The 14,962-nt window shown below is 40.8% G+C and overlaps 1 protein-coding gene across 2 annotated transcripts in view; it reads right to left on the bottom strand.

Annotated features, from left to right (window-relative positions):
- Window positions 1-1,762: 1,762 nt before the first annotated feature.
- LOC139567003 (zinc finger protein 436-like) overlaps window positions 1,763-14,962 on the bottom strand; it is a 109,783-nt gene continuing 96,583 nt past the window's right edge. The window contains exons 2-3 of one of the 2 annotated variants that reach the window (XM_071388420.1): window positions 3,714-3,805; window positions 1,768-3,436 (exon numbers count right to left, since the gene is read on the bottom strand). In XM_071388420.1, coding sequence (XP_071244521.1) covers window positions 3,392-3,436; window positions 3,714-3,805 — 137 coding nt within the window. In that variant the 3' untranslated portion in view covers window positions 1,768-3,391. Of the gene's footprint in view, window positions 3,437-3,713; window positions 3,806-14,962 lie in introns of both variants that reach the window. The other variant, XM_071388419.1, reaches the window with a different exon arrangement.

Consider the following 14,962-nt stretch of genomic DNA (forward strand, 5'->3'; position numbering starts at 1 on the left):
TATTGATTTCAGCATGATATGGATGCTCACGGAAAAATACAGGCTCTGAATTGAAAGAGTACTATTTATGAGATTTAACAAAAAGTGACTAACAAAAAGAGTTGTGTTACACTTACCACATTGGTGACCCACTTGAATCAAAATGCAACACTTCGAAATGTAGCGAGCTGTTTTCTACAAATTGTCCTCTAACCAGTGATGTACACATTATTCCCAGATTCCGTGTGGTTTTTGAGCTGTTAGTTTTAACAGGACGTGCAACCTCATCTCCCTCCTCTCGCACAAATGATTTTAGCGATGAGTTATGACAAATAAGTGTTGTGTTCCTTTGTTTAGCGACCCCTAAATTGAAATGCATCACTCCAAAATGTAGCAGACTGTCTTCTGCGGGTTGTCCTCTAACCAGTGAGGTAAAAGATATCTCCCATTTCCATGTGTTTTGTTTAGTTGTTAGTTTCAACAGCACGTACAACCTGATTACCCCCCTAATCGATATCAGTGATTTAGTGATATTATTTATTATATTTATTTATTTATCAGATCCTCCTCTCCACCCTCTCCGAGCTGGGCATCTCCGGCGCGGCCCACGCTTGGATTGCGTCCTACCTGACAGGTCGCTCCTACCAGGTGGCGTGGCGAGAATCTGTCTCCGCACCACGTGCTCTCACCACTGGTGTCCCCCAGGGCTCTGTTCTAGGCCCTCTCCTATTCTCGCTATACACCAAGTCACTTGGCTCTGTCATATCCTCACATGGTCTCTCCTATCATTGCTATGCAGACGACACACAATTAATCTTCTCCTTTCCCCCCTCTGATAACCAGGTGGTGAATCGCATCTCTGCATGTCTGGCAGACATATCAGTGTGGATGACGGATCACCACCTCAAGCTGAACCTCGGCAAGACGGAGCTGCTCTTCCTCCCGGGGAAGGACTGCCCGTTCCATGATCTCGCCATCACGGTTGACAACTCCATTGTGTCCTCCTCCCAGAGTGCTAAGAACCTTGGCGTGATCCTGGACAACACCCTGTCGTTCTCAACTAACATCAAGGCGGTGACCCGTTCCTGTAGGTTCATGCTCTACAACATTCGCAGAGTACGACCCTGCCTCACGCAGGAAGCGGCGCAGGTCCTAATCCAGGCACTTGTCATCTCCCGTCTGGATTACTGCAACTCGCTGTTGGCTGGGCTCCCTGCCTGTGCCATTAAACCCCTACAACTCATCCAGAACGCCGCAGCCCGTCTGGTGTTCAACTTTCCCAAGTTCTCTCACGTCACCCCGCTCCTCCGCTCTCTCCACTGGCTTCCAGTTGAAGCTCGCATCCGCTACAAGACCATGGTGCTTGCCTACGGAGCTGTGAGGGGAACGGCACCTCCGTACCTTCAGGCTCTGATCAGGCCCTACACCCAAACAAGGGCACTGCGTTCATCCACCTCTGGCCTGCTCGCCTCCCTACCTCTGAGGAAGTACAGTTCCCGCTCAGCCCAGTCAAAACTGTTCGCTGCTCTGGCACCCCAATGGTGGAACAAACTCCCTCACGACGCCAGGTCAGCGGAGTCAATCACCACCTTCCGGAGACACCTGAAACCCCACCTCTTTAAGGAATACCTAGGATAGGATAAAGTAATCCTTCTAACCCCCCCCCCCCTTAAAAGAGTTAGATGCACTATTGTAAAGTGGTTGTTCCACTGGATATCATAAGGTGAATGCACCAATTTGTAAGTCGCTCTGGATAAGAGCGTCTGCTAAATGACTTAAATGTAAATGTATTGCTGCTTGTGAAAACAACAGCATTTCTGGTGCTCGTGCAGTTTATAAGGTGCTTGTTTTAAAAAATACAAGTAATGTGATTATTGTGGCAGATGTTTGTGTATACTGCCAATTTTATGTTTATGTTTTAATATATCACAAACTGTTTCTGCATATTGGTTATTGATTAAACTGTGTACAAACTGTGTTTTAACATTGGGCTATCCCACCTAGCAAAATGTAATTGAAAATACTTTGAAAATAAGACTATGCAACCAAATATTTAATATTTACATTTCATGTAACATTTAGTAATCATATTGTAACCAACTGACTATTTTTGGGTACAATTATATTGACATTGTTGCCCTGCTTTTAGAATATCAGGATTCATTCTCAGATGTGCCAACCCAAATGTACTAGAGCATGTGGTAACGACAACTTGGTAGCTGATTGTTTCAAGGATGGGCAGTCAAAATATTTGTGTTGTGCGTTTAACCAGTGTGTTACCATGGATCACAATTTATTTTAACACGTTTTTCCGTTTGGAGATGAGTTTTATCTCTTATTCTTGTCTGTATTTTTTTTTAAACTGCACTGTCGGTTGGGCTCGTAAGTAAGCATTTCACTGTTAGGTCTACACATGTATTCAGCGAATGTGACTAATACAATTTGATTTGAGTTTTGTTTGCGCTCGTTCCAAGTGGACGAGAGTTCTAGAAGCTAGTGAGTTTTAGGATTCTATAGAAAGAAAAAGGAGAAAAAAATTATACCCTTGTATATTATTATTTAGAAATACATGTTTTTTTTCTTGTTTTAATTGTTGACAGCCAGTAGACACCATGTTTATATTGTAGAAGGTGAAGCATTGTAGTTGATTATGTGAAATCGAAGTTGTTTTCTAGTCAGTTGTTCAACTGAAATGTGTCTTTGGCACATCGATTGGTGTCACCCCGTTAGTCAGTATGTGTAACACCTGTGCTGGCTTGTCCATCTCGTTAGTGGGAAGGTGTTTCACCTGAGCTGGTCCAGGTTCTATTTAAGAGTGTCTGGCCCAGTGCTCCAGTTGTCTTGATAGATGTGGAGAGTCAACACCTTGAGTTGCTCCACTTTTTTGGTGTGCTTCCTGTCTTTAAGTTTGTTGTGGGTTCTTCTTTAGTTTCCTCTTCTTGGGCAGATTTAGTGTGTCTCATGGTGGGTGTCTTTTATGTCCCAGTTGTTGTTACTAGTCAACTTTCAGTGCCCCTCCTAAAAAAACTGCTTTTATTTTGGGTTAGATATTGCGTCCAATTAATATTTGAATCAATGGAATTTCCTTAGAATGCTCATTAGTCTTTCTGTTTTTTATCCTCTTATGTTTGTTGTGTACTAAATATACTAATAAATATTCTGTTTATTTTCATAGTTTTTTAATGTGAAGCCATTGTGTTGCATCCATGTCTAAAATGTGCTGTATAAATAAAGCTTCATTTGATTTCAACATATTGTAAAACAAATTAACCCAATGACCGACCAATCAACAGACTCTTGGTCCATCTTAGTATGAAAAACAGATCAATCCCACTTTTCCAGCCTGCTGAAGGAGTGGTAAACACCACCCCCGGCTCTACCAGGGGCTTGAGGTGGTCTCCCACAGCTCTGCTTATGTCATGTTCTGTGGCCTTGCCGTTCCATTTCTTGACTGCCCCTGCAACACAGAAAGAAACACATTTAATCATATTATATAAAACACTCAAAGTAATGGATATGGAGCATCTACATCTAATATCAAAGAACAAATGAATGTGCCTGAGGGGAAATTAACTTTCATACAGCCAAAAGGGGGAGAAATTACACCAATATCAGTGGACAATTTGCACTAATGTAAATAAACATGGATGATGGAACATATTACCTTTTGCTGACGTGATGAACCGCTAAGGGGACATACATATTTACCATCTAAACTATGTGTGACCTCTCACCTCTCTGGCTGTAGAAATGTTCTTCCTAACCAGTCCCTCAACAGCTCTCTGACTGAGCTCCACCCTCACTGGGTCTTCAGAGGAGAGGAAGGCTGAAGAGGGATGGAAGAATGAATGGATCAGTCAGTCAATAAAGTGTAGAGCTGCTGTCTATGCTGTCTGACAAAATCACTATTTTAGTAGTTCATTAAAGTAAATAAGGCTTTATGATTGCTGAATACCAACTATCAATCACTTAGATCATGTATTTCCAGGTAGAGATACATCATTGGGACGTCCCTAGCCCGTTGAAGTTGACATTTAAAAAGGTTAAGGTTAGGGGTTAAGGTTAGGGTTGTCCCAAGGATCCCAGATAGCATTGACCATTGTGCATTCTTCTGTCTGTTTTACATAGCAGGTCATGGGTTCTGACTTCTGAACTTGAAAATATAAAATATCCTTATTCATGTCACTGTTAGAGAGAGGGAATGTAGAACGTTTACATTCTGTGAAAATGTCTGTCAGCCACAGTCTGGTACAAGTCAACAGGACAGCCGTGAGGTGGGGAGGAGAAGGGCCACAGTCTGGAACAAGTCAACAGGACAGCCGTGAGGTGAAGAGGGGAAGGGCCACAGTCTGGAACAAGTCAACAGGACAGCCGTGAGCTGGGGAGGAGAAGGGCCACAGTCTGGTACAAGTCAACAGGACAGCCGTGAGGTGGGGAGGAGAAGGGCCACAGTCTGGAACAAGTCAACAGGACAGCCGTGAGGTGAAGAGGGGAAGGGCCACAGTCTGGAACAAGTCAACAGGCCAGCCGTGAGGTGGGGAGGAGAAGGGCCACAGTCTGGTACAAGTCAACAGGATAGCCGTGAGGTGGAGAGGAGAAGGGCCACAGTCTGGAACAAGTCAACAGGACAGCCGTGAGGTGGGGAGGAGGGAGGAATTTAGGCCGAGGTCAGATGAAGTGAGGAAGAAGTCATGTGACTAAAGTTCTGCCTAGTAACAGAGGTGTAAGGAGGAGACTCAGCATAAAGGGTTAAATACCAGTAAGGAGGAGACTCGGCATAAAGGGTTAAATACCAGGAAGGAGGACTCTCAGCATAAAGGGTTAAATACCACTAAGGAGGAGACTCAGCATAAAGGGTTAAATACCAGTAAGGAGAAGACTCAGCATAAAGGGTTAAATACCAGTAAGGAGGAGACTCACATAAAGGGTTAAATACCAGTTAGGAGGAGACTCAGCATAAAGGGTTAAATACCAGTTAGGAGGAGACTCAGCATAAAGGGTTAAATACCAGTAAGGAGGAGACTCGGCATAAAGGGTTAAATACCAGTTAGGAGGAAACTCAGCATAAAGGGTTAAATACCAGTAAGGAGGAGACTCATTATAAAGGGTTAAATACCAGCGCTTGTGTGAATATGTCTTGGTCTTATGCAGCTGTGACTCAGTGGGTGAATAAACTTGGTTTGAGCTTTACTTATCGTCTGAGTTTTTACTCTTTATTTATAACTTAACAGGTGTAAAAGAATCACAATCAAGACAAGTAAGTGCGCAGTGGATTATGGTCATTGAAGTTAATTAAAAGTTTTATGCGCTAAACTAAGTAGAATATTGGCCTGTTGGAAAGTACAACTCCCTACTAGTCTGGATCTGATTTATCTCTAGAGAAACTACAACTCCCTACTACATCAAACAGTTCAGGCTGGGTCTGATTTATCTCTAGAGAAACTACAACTCCCTACTACATCACACAGTTCAGGCTGGGTCTGATTTATCTCTAGAGAAACTACAACTCCCTACTACATCACACAGTTCAGGCTGGGTCTGATTTATCTCTAGAGAAACTACAAATCCCTACTACATCACACAGTTCAGGCTGGATCTGATTTATCTCTAGAGAAACTACAACTCCCTACTACATCACACAGTTCAGGCTGAGTCTGATTTATCTCTGTGCAATGTTGTGAGGGAAAATCTATGTTAACCTCTTTAAGTTGATATGACTTCTAATGTGTTGAAGGATCTTTAAGGTTGAGAAGTTTATGTGTTTGTGTGGGTCTGTAACCACACACCCTCTCAGCAGACAGGCCAAAGGCGCTCGGCCCAATTCAGGGAACCGTTGATCTACTTCAGAGGAACTGTGTGGAGAGTGATTTCCTGTTGTTTTGACACCTCACTGGAAGACTAGAATAACTAACTGTTGCTACAGAACGAGACGACCAATTCACCGTTAGTCTGTGTCTCATTCTCCACACACGGACACATACCAAGATCACGTGTTTTCTATATGCACAAGATAGTTTGACTATATAAGGCTCCTGAACTCCTTGTGTCATCGAGCTCTCGGCCTTCCACCTCAGAGTGAAGGGCTGACCAGCTACATTATTGCAATTCTTATAAAATAAAGGTTTATTGTTTGAAGAAATGACAAAGTCTCTCCTTATTGGTTAGAATTTCCACCACAACGTGCAGTAACAATGATAGACCAGACTCATAGTACAGAATGAATGGCTGACTGCCCAGTTCAACGTCTGTTCACGTCTCACCTCATACTGTATTGGAGCAGCAGCAGCTGACTGCCCAGTTCAACGTCAGTTCACCGTCTCACCTCATACTGTATTGGAGCAGCAGCAGCTAACTTGATCGTTGATGCTAATCAGTATGTTTTGAATCTGAGAGTAAATAGAGCAGACTACACTCTAAAAATGAAGGGTTCAACTGGAGTTGTTCTCAGATCCCGTAAGAACCGTAGGGTGCTTGGTCAATGAAAAACAGCCCCAAAAGGTTCTTCAAAGAACTTGTTAGAAGGTGGGTTCATCGAGGAACCTCCGTTGTTGCTGGACTTCTTCCGGGAACTTCGCAATTACAACTGAAAACGATGGTGACATGTTTGGATGCGACAACAAGTTAAAAAGGTTAAGTTGGGTTGAAGTTTGGCTCTGAATATGTCTCTAAATAATTTATTATAATAATATAACATACTAATAATGAATAACGAAGACAATGATGGTTTTCTGTGAATATCTTCCACAACGTTACAATAGTAAATTACCGTAAATATTAGAAAGCCGGGTTTGACCGTTGGCGTTGTATGAGCTACAGTACAGTACCGTTATCTAGCTAGATAACGTTATGTCCTAACTAGGCACAACTAGGTTTGGATTATTTTCCTCAACTATATTCTTTCCCATATATTGTATATCGTTTCCATAAAGCCGACACGGCTTTACACTCATTAACGTACGTTTCCTATCTAGAGCAGTTGTCACTTTTGTGAGAATGAACTAGCTAACTTTAGTTTCGTTAACTAACTAACTAACTAAGGACGGTGACCTGTCCAGACGAGATGTTACAACGAACTGAATCGTCAATGGAGGTCTTCCTCTTTAAATTGCCTGCTACAGCATGCAATACTATTAACTCACAAGGGGGCTTAACGTTACATGTACAATACTATCCCATTTTGGAAACGTTACATGTACAATACTATCCCATTTTGGAAACGTTACATGTACAATACTATCCCATTTTGGAAACGTTACATGGACAATACTATCCCATTTTGGAAACGTTACATGGACAATACTATCCCATTTTGGAAACGTTACATGGACAATACTATCCCATTTTGGAAACGTTACATGGACAATACTATCCCATTTTGGAAACGTTACAGGTACAATACTATCCCATTTTGGAAACGTTACATGTACAATACTATCCCATTTTGGAAACGTTACATGTACAATACTATCCCATTTTGGAAACGTTACATGTACAATACTATCCCATTTTGGAAACGTTACATGGACAATACTATCCCATTTTGGAAACGTTACATGGACAATACTATCCCATTTTGGAAACGTTACAGGTACAATACTATCCCATTTTGGAAACGTTACATGTACAATACTATCCCATTTTGGAAACGTTGCATGTACGCCCCCTTGTGGAGGGATATTAATATCTTAGATGGTAGCTGTAGATGGGATTCAAATGCATAATGGTCATAATACAGTGTCTAGACTACCTCTTTTGTATAAATGCCCTTCAGAATCGAAACACAGTATTGCCACGCAGCAAAATGTTGCGTAAAATCTTTCAAGTCAGCCTGAGAAAATATTGAACAATTTGTGTACAAAGATATCTTGAAATGTGATATTAGGCCTGTATGGCAGTACTGTTACTGTATGTTAGTACTGTATTGGCTAGTTCTTTCTCCAATATGTTCTTCTATTTTGCATTCAATTGTATGTCGATGCCATTTATTTTTCAATATTTATTTAATATATATATATATTTAAATGCTTGTAAGACTATTCTTTGACACATTTTCTCTTCTGTTCAAATTCGTATAGGACAGAACATGGACACAATGCAATTGGGATCAAGAAGAAGGTACAGATATGTTGTAGGACAGCTGCATTTGAAGTGTACATTTAACCTACATAGCAGTCAATAAAAACTGACATCTATTAGCATACAAATGTGTGCAAATGATCTTTTCAGATCTTGTCAGAAATGAATCAAGTCCATGGAATGGATATAGACAAAAAGATAATTCAAGGACTAGCAGAGGTAGAGAGGCGAGGCAGGGGTGAGGACATCATCCTGCTATTTTGACAGTCCCTGAAGGACAATACAGAAGAGGTATTTGCTCTTATTCCTTCCCTTTCTCTAATGTATTTTGTAATAAAATTAGCAAGTGTAGTAAGATCATTGCTTTACTTTACTAGGACTCGAGAGCACAGCAGTGATTCTGCTCTTGCCCAACCTCTTCAATGAGAACCCGAGTGCCCTTTATCTCCGTGACAAGGTATGCCTATGCACCAATCATCTGTTTCTTCATAAACATAGGTGTGCATGCTTATATAAAACTACAGCTGAACATTTGTTATGTTCTTTGTTTATTGTATGTGTATTAATCTTTTCTTACTTTTGTTGACACAGATTTCACCGCTCTTCACTCCTTTACTGCACATCAGTGGAAATCCATTTCCCCATGAGAGTGAAATCACGCTGGGCTTTGATGGGGAGAACATCCACGCCCTCGAGGACGTCCCCATGGGACTTGGGTCTCTGCTCGGGCTGTATTTTTTATTTTACCTTAAATTTCCCCAAAATGTTAAGAACATACAGTGGGGCAAAAAATTATTTAGTCAGCCACCAATTGTGCAAGTTCTCCCACTTAAAAAGATGAGAGAGGCCTTTTCATCAAAGGTACACTTCAACTATGACAGACAAAATGAGAAAAAAAAATCCAGAAAATCACATTGTAGGATTTTTAATTTATTTATTTGCAAATTATGGTGGAAAACAAGTATTTGGTCACCTACAAACAAGCAAGATTTCTGACTCTCACAGACCTGTAACTTCTTCTTCAAGAGGCTCCTCTGTCCTCCACTCGTTACCTGTATTAATGGCACCTGTTTGAACTTGTTATCAGTATAAAAGACACCTGTCCACAACCTCAAACAGTCACACTCCAATCTCCACTATGGCCAAGACCAAAGAGCTGTCAAAGGACACCAGAAACAAAATTGTAGACCTGCACCAGGCTGGGAAGACTGAATCTGCAATAGGTAAGCAGCTTGGTTTGAAGAAATCAACTGTGGGAGCAATTGTGGGAGCGTGTGGTTTTTGAGCTGTTAGTTTTAACAGGACGTGCAACCTCATCTCCCTCCTCTCGCACAAATGATTTTAGCGATGAGTTATGACAAATAAGTGTTTGTCACGGCTTTACACTCATTAACCCACTGTTCTTAGGCTGTCATTGAAAATAAGAATTTGTTCTTAACTGACTTGCCTAGTAAAATAAAATACATTTAAAAAAGCTTATGTTCATGACTGGTTCCCTCTAGTTAGGTTATATTGATAACTGGCTCCCTCTAGTCATGTGTGTGTCTTATTTATTTAATCAAACAGTGTGCTTAAAGCATCAGACAAGTTCAGTACATATAGATTTTTAAAAAACACATGGGGCGATTGGTAGAAAGAGCAGATGACTCTTGGTTGACCAAGATGTATTTTAGTTGGGTACAGCACTGGAACATGATTCTGGGGCTCCCAGGTGGCGCAGCTGACACTGCATCTCAGTGCTTGAGGTGTCACTACAGACACCCTGGTTCAAATCCAGGCTGTATCACAAACGGCCGTGATTGGGAGTCCCATAGGGCGGCGCACAATTGGCCCAGCGTCGTCAAGGGTAGGCAGTCATTGTAAATAAGAATTTGTTCTTAACTGACTTGCCTAGTTAAATAAAGGTTACATTTAAATAAATAAAACAGAGTGTTTCATGACAAACCATTTTTTACAAATCTGTTAAGGCACCAACTTTGAGAAGGGTTTAAAACAAAGGTTTCAAACCAATTCATGAATGTAATTGAATGTAGGTATGTCTTGCCTTTAATGTAAGGGCATGAAAAAAAATTGGCTGAATATTATACAATGACTTATCAACAGCTCTAATAATTTGCCTCCACAGGAAATCTTCACTGGCAATTCTAGAATATACTATATATCCTAGAAACCTGGTTAAACTATCATTATGACATCATGGATGAATTCTAGAATATACTATATAGCCTAGAAACCTGGCTAAACTATCATTATGACATCATGGATGAATTCTAGAATGGTGGGTTAACTGCCTCGTTCAGTGTCAGAATGACAGATTTTCACATTGTCAGCTCGGGGGATCCAATCTTGCAACCTTACAGTTAACTAGTCCAACGCTATAACCACCTGCCTCTCATTGCACTCCACGAGGAGACTGCCTGTTACGCGAATGCTGTAAGAAGCCAAGGTAAGTTGCTAGCTAGCATTAAACTTATCTTATAAAAAACAATCAATCAATCATAATCACTAGTTAACTACACATGGTTGATGATATTACTAGTTTATCTAGCGTGTCCTGCGTTGCATATAATCTGACTGAGCATACAAGTATCTGACTGAGCGGTGGTATGCAGCAGCAGGCTCGTAAGCATTCATTCAAATAGCACTTTCGTGCGTTTTGCCAGCAGCTCTTCGTTGTGTGTCAAGCATTGCGCTGTTTATGACTTCAAGCCTATCAACTCCCGAGATGAGGCTGGTGTAACCGATGTGAAATGGCTAGCTAGTTAGCGGGGTGCGCGCTAATAGCGTTTCAAACGTCACTCGCTCTGAGACTTGTAGTGGTTGTTCCCCTTGCTCTGCATGGGTAACGCTGCTTTGAGGGTGGCTGTTGTCATTGTGTTCCTGGTTCGAGCCCAGGGAGGAGCGAGGAGAGGGACGGAAGCTATACTGTTACACTGCCAATACTAAAGTGCCTATAAGAACATCCAATAGTCAAAGGTTAATGAAATACAAATGGTATAGAGGGAAATAGTCCTATAATTCCTATAATAACTACAACCTAAAACGTTTTACCTGGGAATAGTGAAGACTCATGTTAACAGCGCCCTCTGTCCTCAACAGGTTTTCACTTTGGGCGAAAATCGTGCCCAATTTAAACGGCCTCGTACTCAATTCTTGCTCGTACAATATGCATATTATTATTACTATTGGATAGAAAACACTCTCTAGTTTCTAAAACCGTTTGAATTTTGTCTGTGAGTAAAACAGAACTCATTTGGCAGCACACTTTCTGACCAGGAAGTGGAAAGTCTGAAATCGATGCTCTGTTCAATGGCCTGCCTATAAATGGGCATGATACGTATGAGTATACTTGCACGTCATACACCTTCCCCTAGATGTCAAGAGGAAGTGAGAGAAGAAATGAAGTGTTTATCTTGGTCTGAGGTGGAATAAATCCTCTTGGCACGACGAGTCATCCATTTTCTGTTTTCTGGAAAGCGCGAAGATGGACCTGGAATTGCCTTCTGAAAAGCTGTCGTTATAGGCGACTACTATCTCCGGCTTTGATTTTATTTGATACATGTCACAATATCATCGTAAAGTATGTTTTTTCAATATAGTTTTATTAGATTATTGAAAATTTTTCGGGACGTTAGGCGTGTTGTGTTTGTTGACGTTGGAGAGCTTCGCGCCACTTGGCCAGTGTACTTGCTAATTCAAGAGGGAAAAACGATGTTCTAAATCCAAACAACGACTGTTCTGGACAAAGGACCCCTTGTACAACATTCTGATGGAAGATCACCAAAAGTAGGACCCATTTTGTGATGCTATTTCATATATCTGTCGAACTGTGTACTAGTAGTTTTGCGGCCAGGTTTTGGCCACTCTCTCGCTATAACATAAGCCTTATGTCGTAATGACGATATTTTTAGAATTCTAACACTGCGATTGCATTAAGAACTAGTGTATCTATCATTTCCTATACAACATGTATTTTTTTGTAATGTTTATGATAGCTATTTGGTCAGAATAGGTGAGAGTCTAATAGAAATATCCGCACATTCTGGGAAAAAGATGCTACGTTAGCATAATGGATAACCACTGATTTCAGCTCTAAATATGCACATTTTCGAACAAAACATAAGTGTATGTATAACCTGATGTTATAGGACTGTCATCTGAGGAAGGTTTATGAAGGTTAGTGAAAATTAATATCTTTTGCTGGTTTATTCGCTAACGCTAACGTGCCTATTGCTATCGCTAACGTTATGTAATGTTTTTTCATTATTTAAAACAAATTGAACATGTTTCATTATTTATTTGAGGCTAAATTGATTTTATTGATGTATTATATTAAGTTTAAATATAAGTTCATTCAGTATTGTTGTAATTGTCATTATTACAAATAAATAAAACAATTTTTATTTTATTTTTTAATTGGCCGATTAATCGGTATCGCCTTTCTTGATCCTCCAATAATCGTTATCGGCGTTGAAAAATCATAATCAGTCGACCTCTAATTATGATATCATGGATGAATTCTAGAATATACTATATATCGGAGAAACCTGGTTAAACTATCATTATGACATCATGCATGGCCAGTCCTTGTATTCATAGTGTAGTGAATTCATTGGGTAGCCCTGAGCTGAACTCAAACCTGTGTCCAGCGACTGTCAAGCCAACACCTTATAACTGTTACGCCAAGATGTCTGAACTTCTTGACGAGGTCGCTAGGTGTTGGGTTAAGGTTTCTACAATAGCTTTCCCTATGATTTTGAGAGTGGTTACACTTCTCCTTCCCCCATCCCTCAGCTGTTTAGCAAACCAAGTCTCAACCAAATTTATTGTCAGTGTTGCTTCCTAAGTGGACAGTTTGATTTCACAGAAGTGTGATTGACTTGGAGTTACATTGTGTTGTTTAAGTGTTCCCTTTATTTTTTTGAGCAGTGTATATTCTCTGATCATGTACTCTACCTTGGCAAATAAAGGTGCAGTTTAGGTATGAATGTCTTTCAGATTATTTTGCTGAGTGGTTTTCGAAAAGGGCGAGAGCTGGAAATATTTTACAAATACTTTGAGCAACTATTGTCATTCGTAATGGATTCTAATAAGACTTTGTTTACTTGCTGTTTGAGGCGAAGAAAAAATTTGTTGGAGAAGCTGAATCCTTTTTTTTGAGAAGCTCCACAACTCATTAGTGGTGCAGCATTAAGACAATCAGAAATATTATCAGACATCCCCCCAAATGGGCACATTTTATAGGCCTACATTTGTGTGCAGGCCAGGTAGACTAATCCTACTTCTATATGCATAATCAGGTGTGCGTCCTTACTCAACATTGACAGGAGTGAATTGACAAAACTGACGCATCTTGTAGGGTCAGGTCTGGGTGGTCTGCCATGGGCCGTTTCATTTAGTATCCGTTCGGGTCGGCATGGGGAATGAATCTATTTCTCCATAGTATGTTGTACCGAAGTTGACCGACTGAAAGGAAGTGTAACTTTGACCATAATTACTGTTTCCTAGAGGAGGGAAACGAGCTACAACACCTGATTGGCCCCGCCCCTTCCTGGGTCGGTGAAGAGAGGTATTAAATTGAAGGAATAAATCCGAGCCTCACACTCATCACCTGTGGAAGGTGGGGCTTCCAGCGAGGCGTGGATGTAATAGTATGTTGTACCTAGTTTCCCTCCTTCAGGGAACAGTAGTTGTAGTCATAACGTTAAGCTTGTCATATGATGAACTTCAACTTAAATACTGGATCTTGCTGTGGGACAGTTTTTTGTATTCAGATCTCTGAAATGCTCTCTAACGACGTCACATTTAGTGTCTCCTTATGTTACGCTGGGAAAACAGTTTTCATGGGCACAGAAATCCTAAATCATTTCAGAGTTTATTGTTAGGTGAAGTTATGGGTCCTACAGTAGGTCTATGTTGTTGTTAGGTGAAGTTATGGGTCCTACAGTAGTTCTGTTATTGTTGGGTGAAGTTATGGGTACTGCAGTAGGTCTATGGTGTTGTTAGGTGAAGTTATGGGTCCCACAGTGGGTCTATGTTATTGTTAGGTGAAGTTATGGGTCCTACAGTAGGTCTATGTTATTGTTTGGTGAAGTTATTGGACAATTTGTTAAACCCTCATTGTCAGGCTGATGTTAAAGAGCATTTTACTGGTTGAAGTGTTTTTTAAGTGTAAAGCAGTTGATTTGCGACAAAAACACAAACATATTAAGCAGGACATTCAAGCGAGCCGTACAATTATAATCCAATGTGATGTGAAATGCACTCATAAGCAACCTGAAAAGGGAGGCTATTTTTGCAGTCAGCCAATGAGAACCCCCTGAGTTTTCCCCCACAGTGGTGAATTAGTAAATAGCGACACAGAACTTAATGTGAGTTTCCTTGTGTAGCACTCCCGATCTTGAGCTGATAGTGCGCTGTAATATTCAGAATACATTGTGAAAACTAAAATCTTCGCTCACCATTTTTGGCCCATGCAGATATACTACATCCATAACTAGCGGTTTCCTCATTAGCAGGAAGGAGTTTCTACAACCAATTGTTTGTGCATCACCATCGTGCGCCAATTTTAGCAAACACAGAAAGGGCCTATATTGGAGACCAAAAGTTGTCTGGCGCACTGCTTAGGATTTCAACAACTTGAATAACTTATTTCTAGCCTACAATCATCGATGTTACTACTTATGTGAAAAGAAGACAAAATGACTTGTTGCTAACTTGACTGTCTTAATTGTCAAATTTAACAGACGTCAATTGTTGTACAACTTCATGGGTACACTCTGGGTATCACCTTTTACCTCAAATAAACAGTGGATTTCTGCTGTTGTGGGCCTTTAACCATCTGTCTGGCTTTGTCGTTCACACAGGAGAGAGATTGGACAATAGTGGATCCTCTGGGGAGCCTAAA

The sequence above is a fragment of the Salvelinus alpinus genome, unplaced genomic scaffold (assembly GCF_045679555.1).
Source record: "Salvelinus alpinus unplaced genomic scaffold, SLU_Salpinus.1 scaffold_40, whole genome shotgun sequence".
Taxonomy (NCBI): Eukaryota; Metazoa; Chordata; class Actinopteri; order Salmoniformes; family Salmonidae; genus Salvelinus; species Salvelinus alpinus.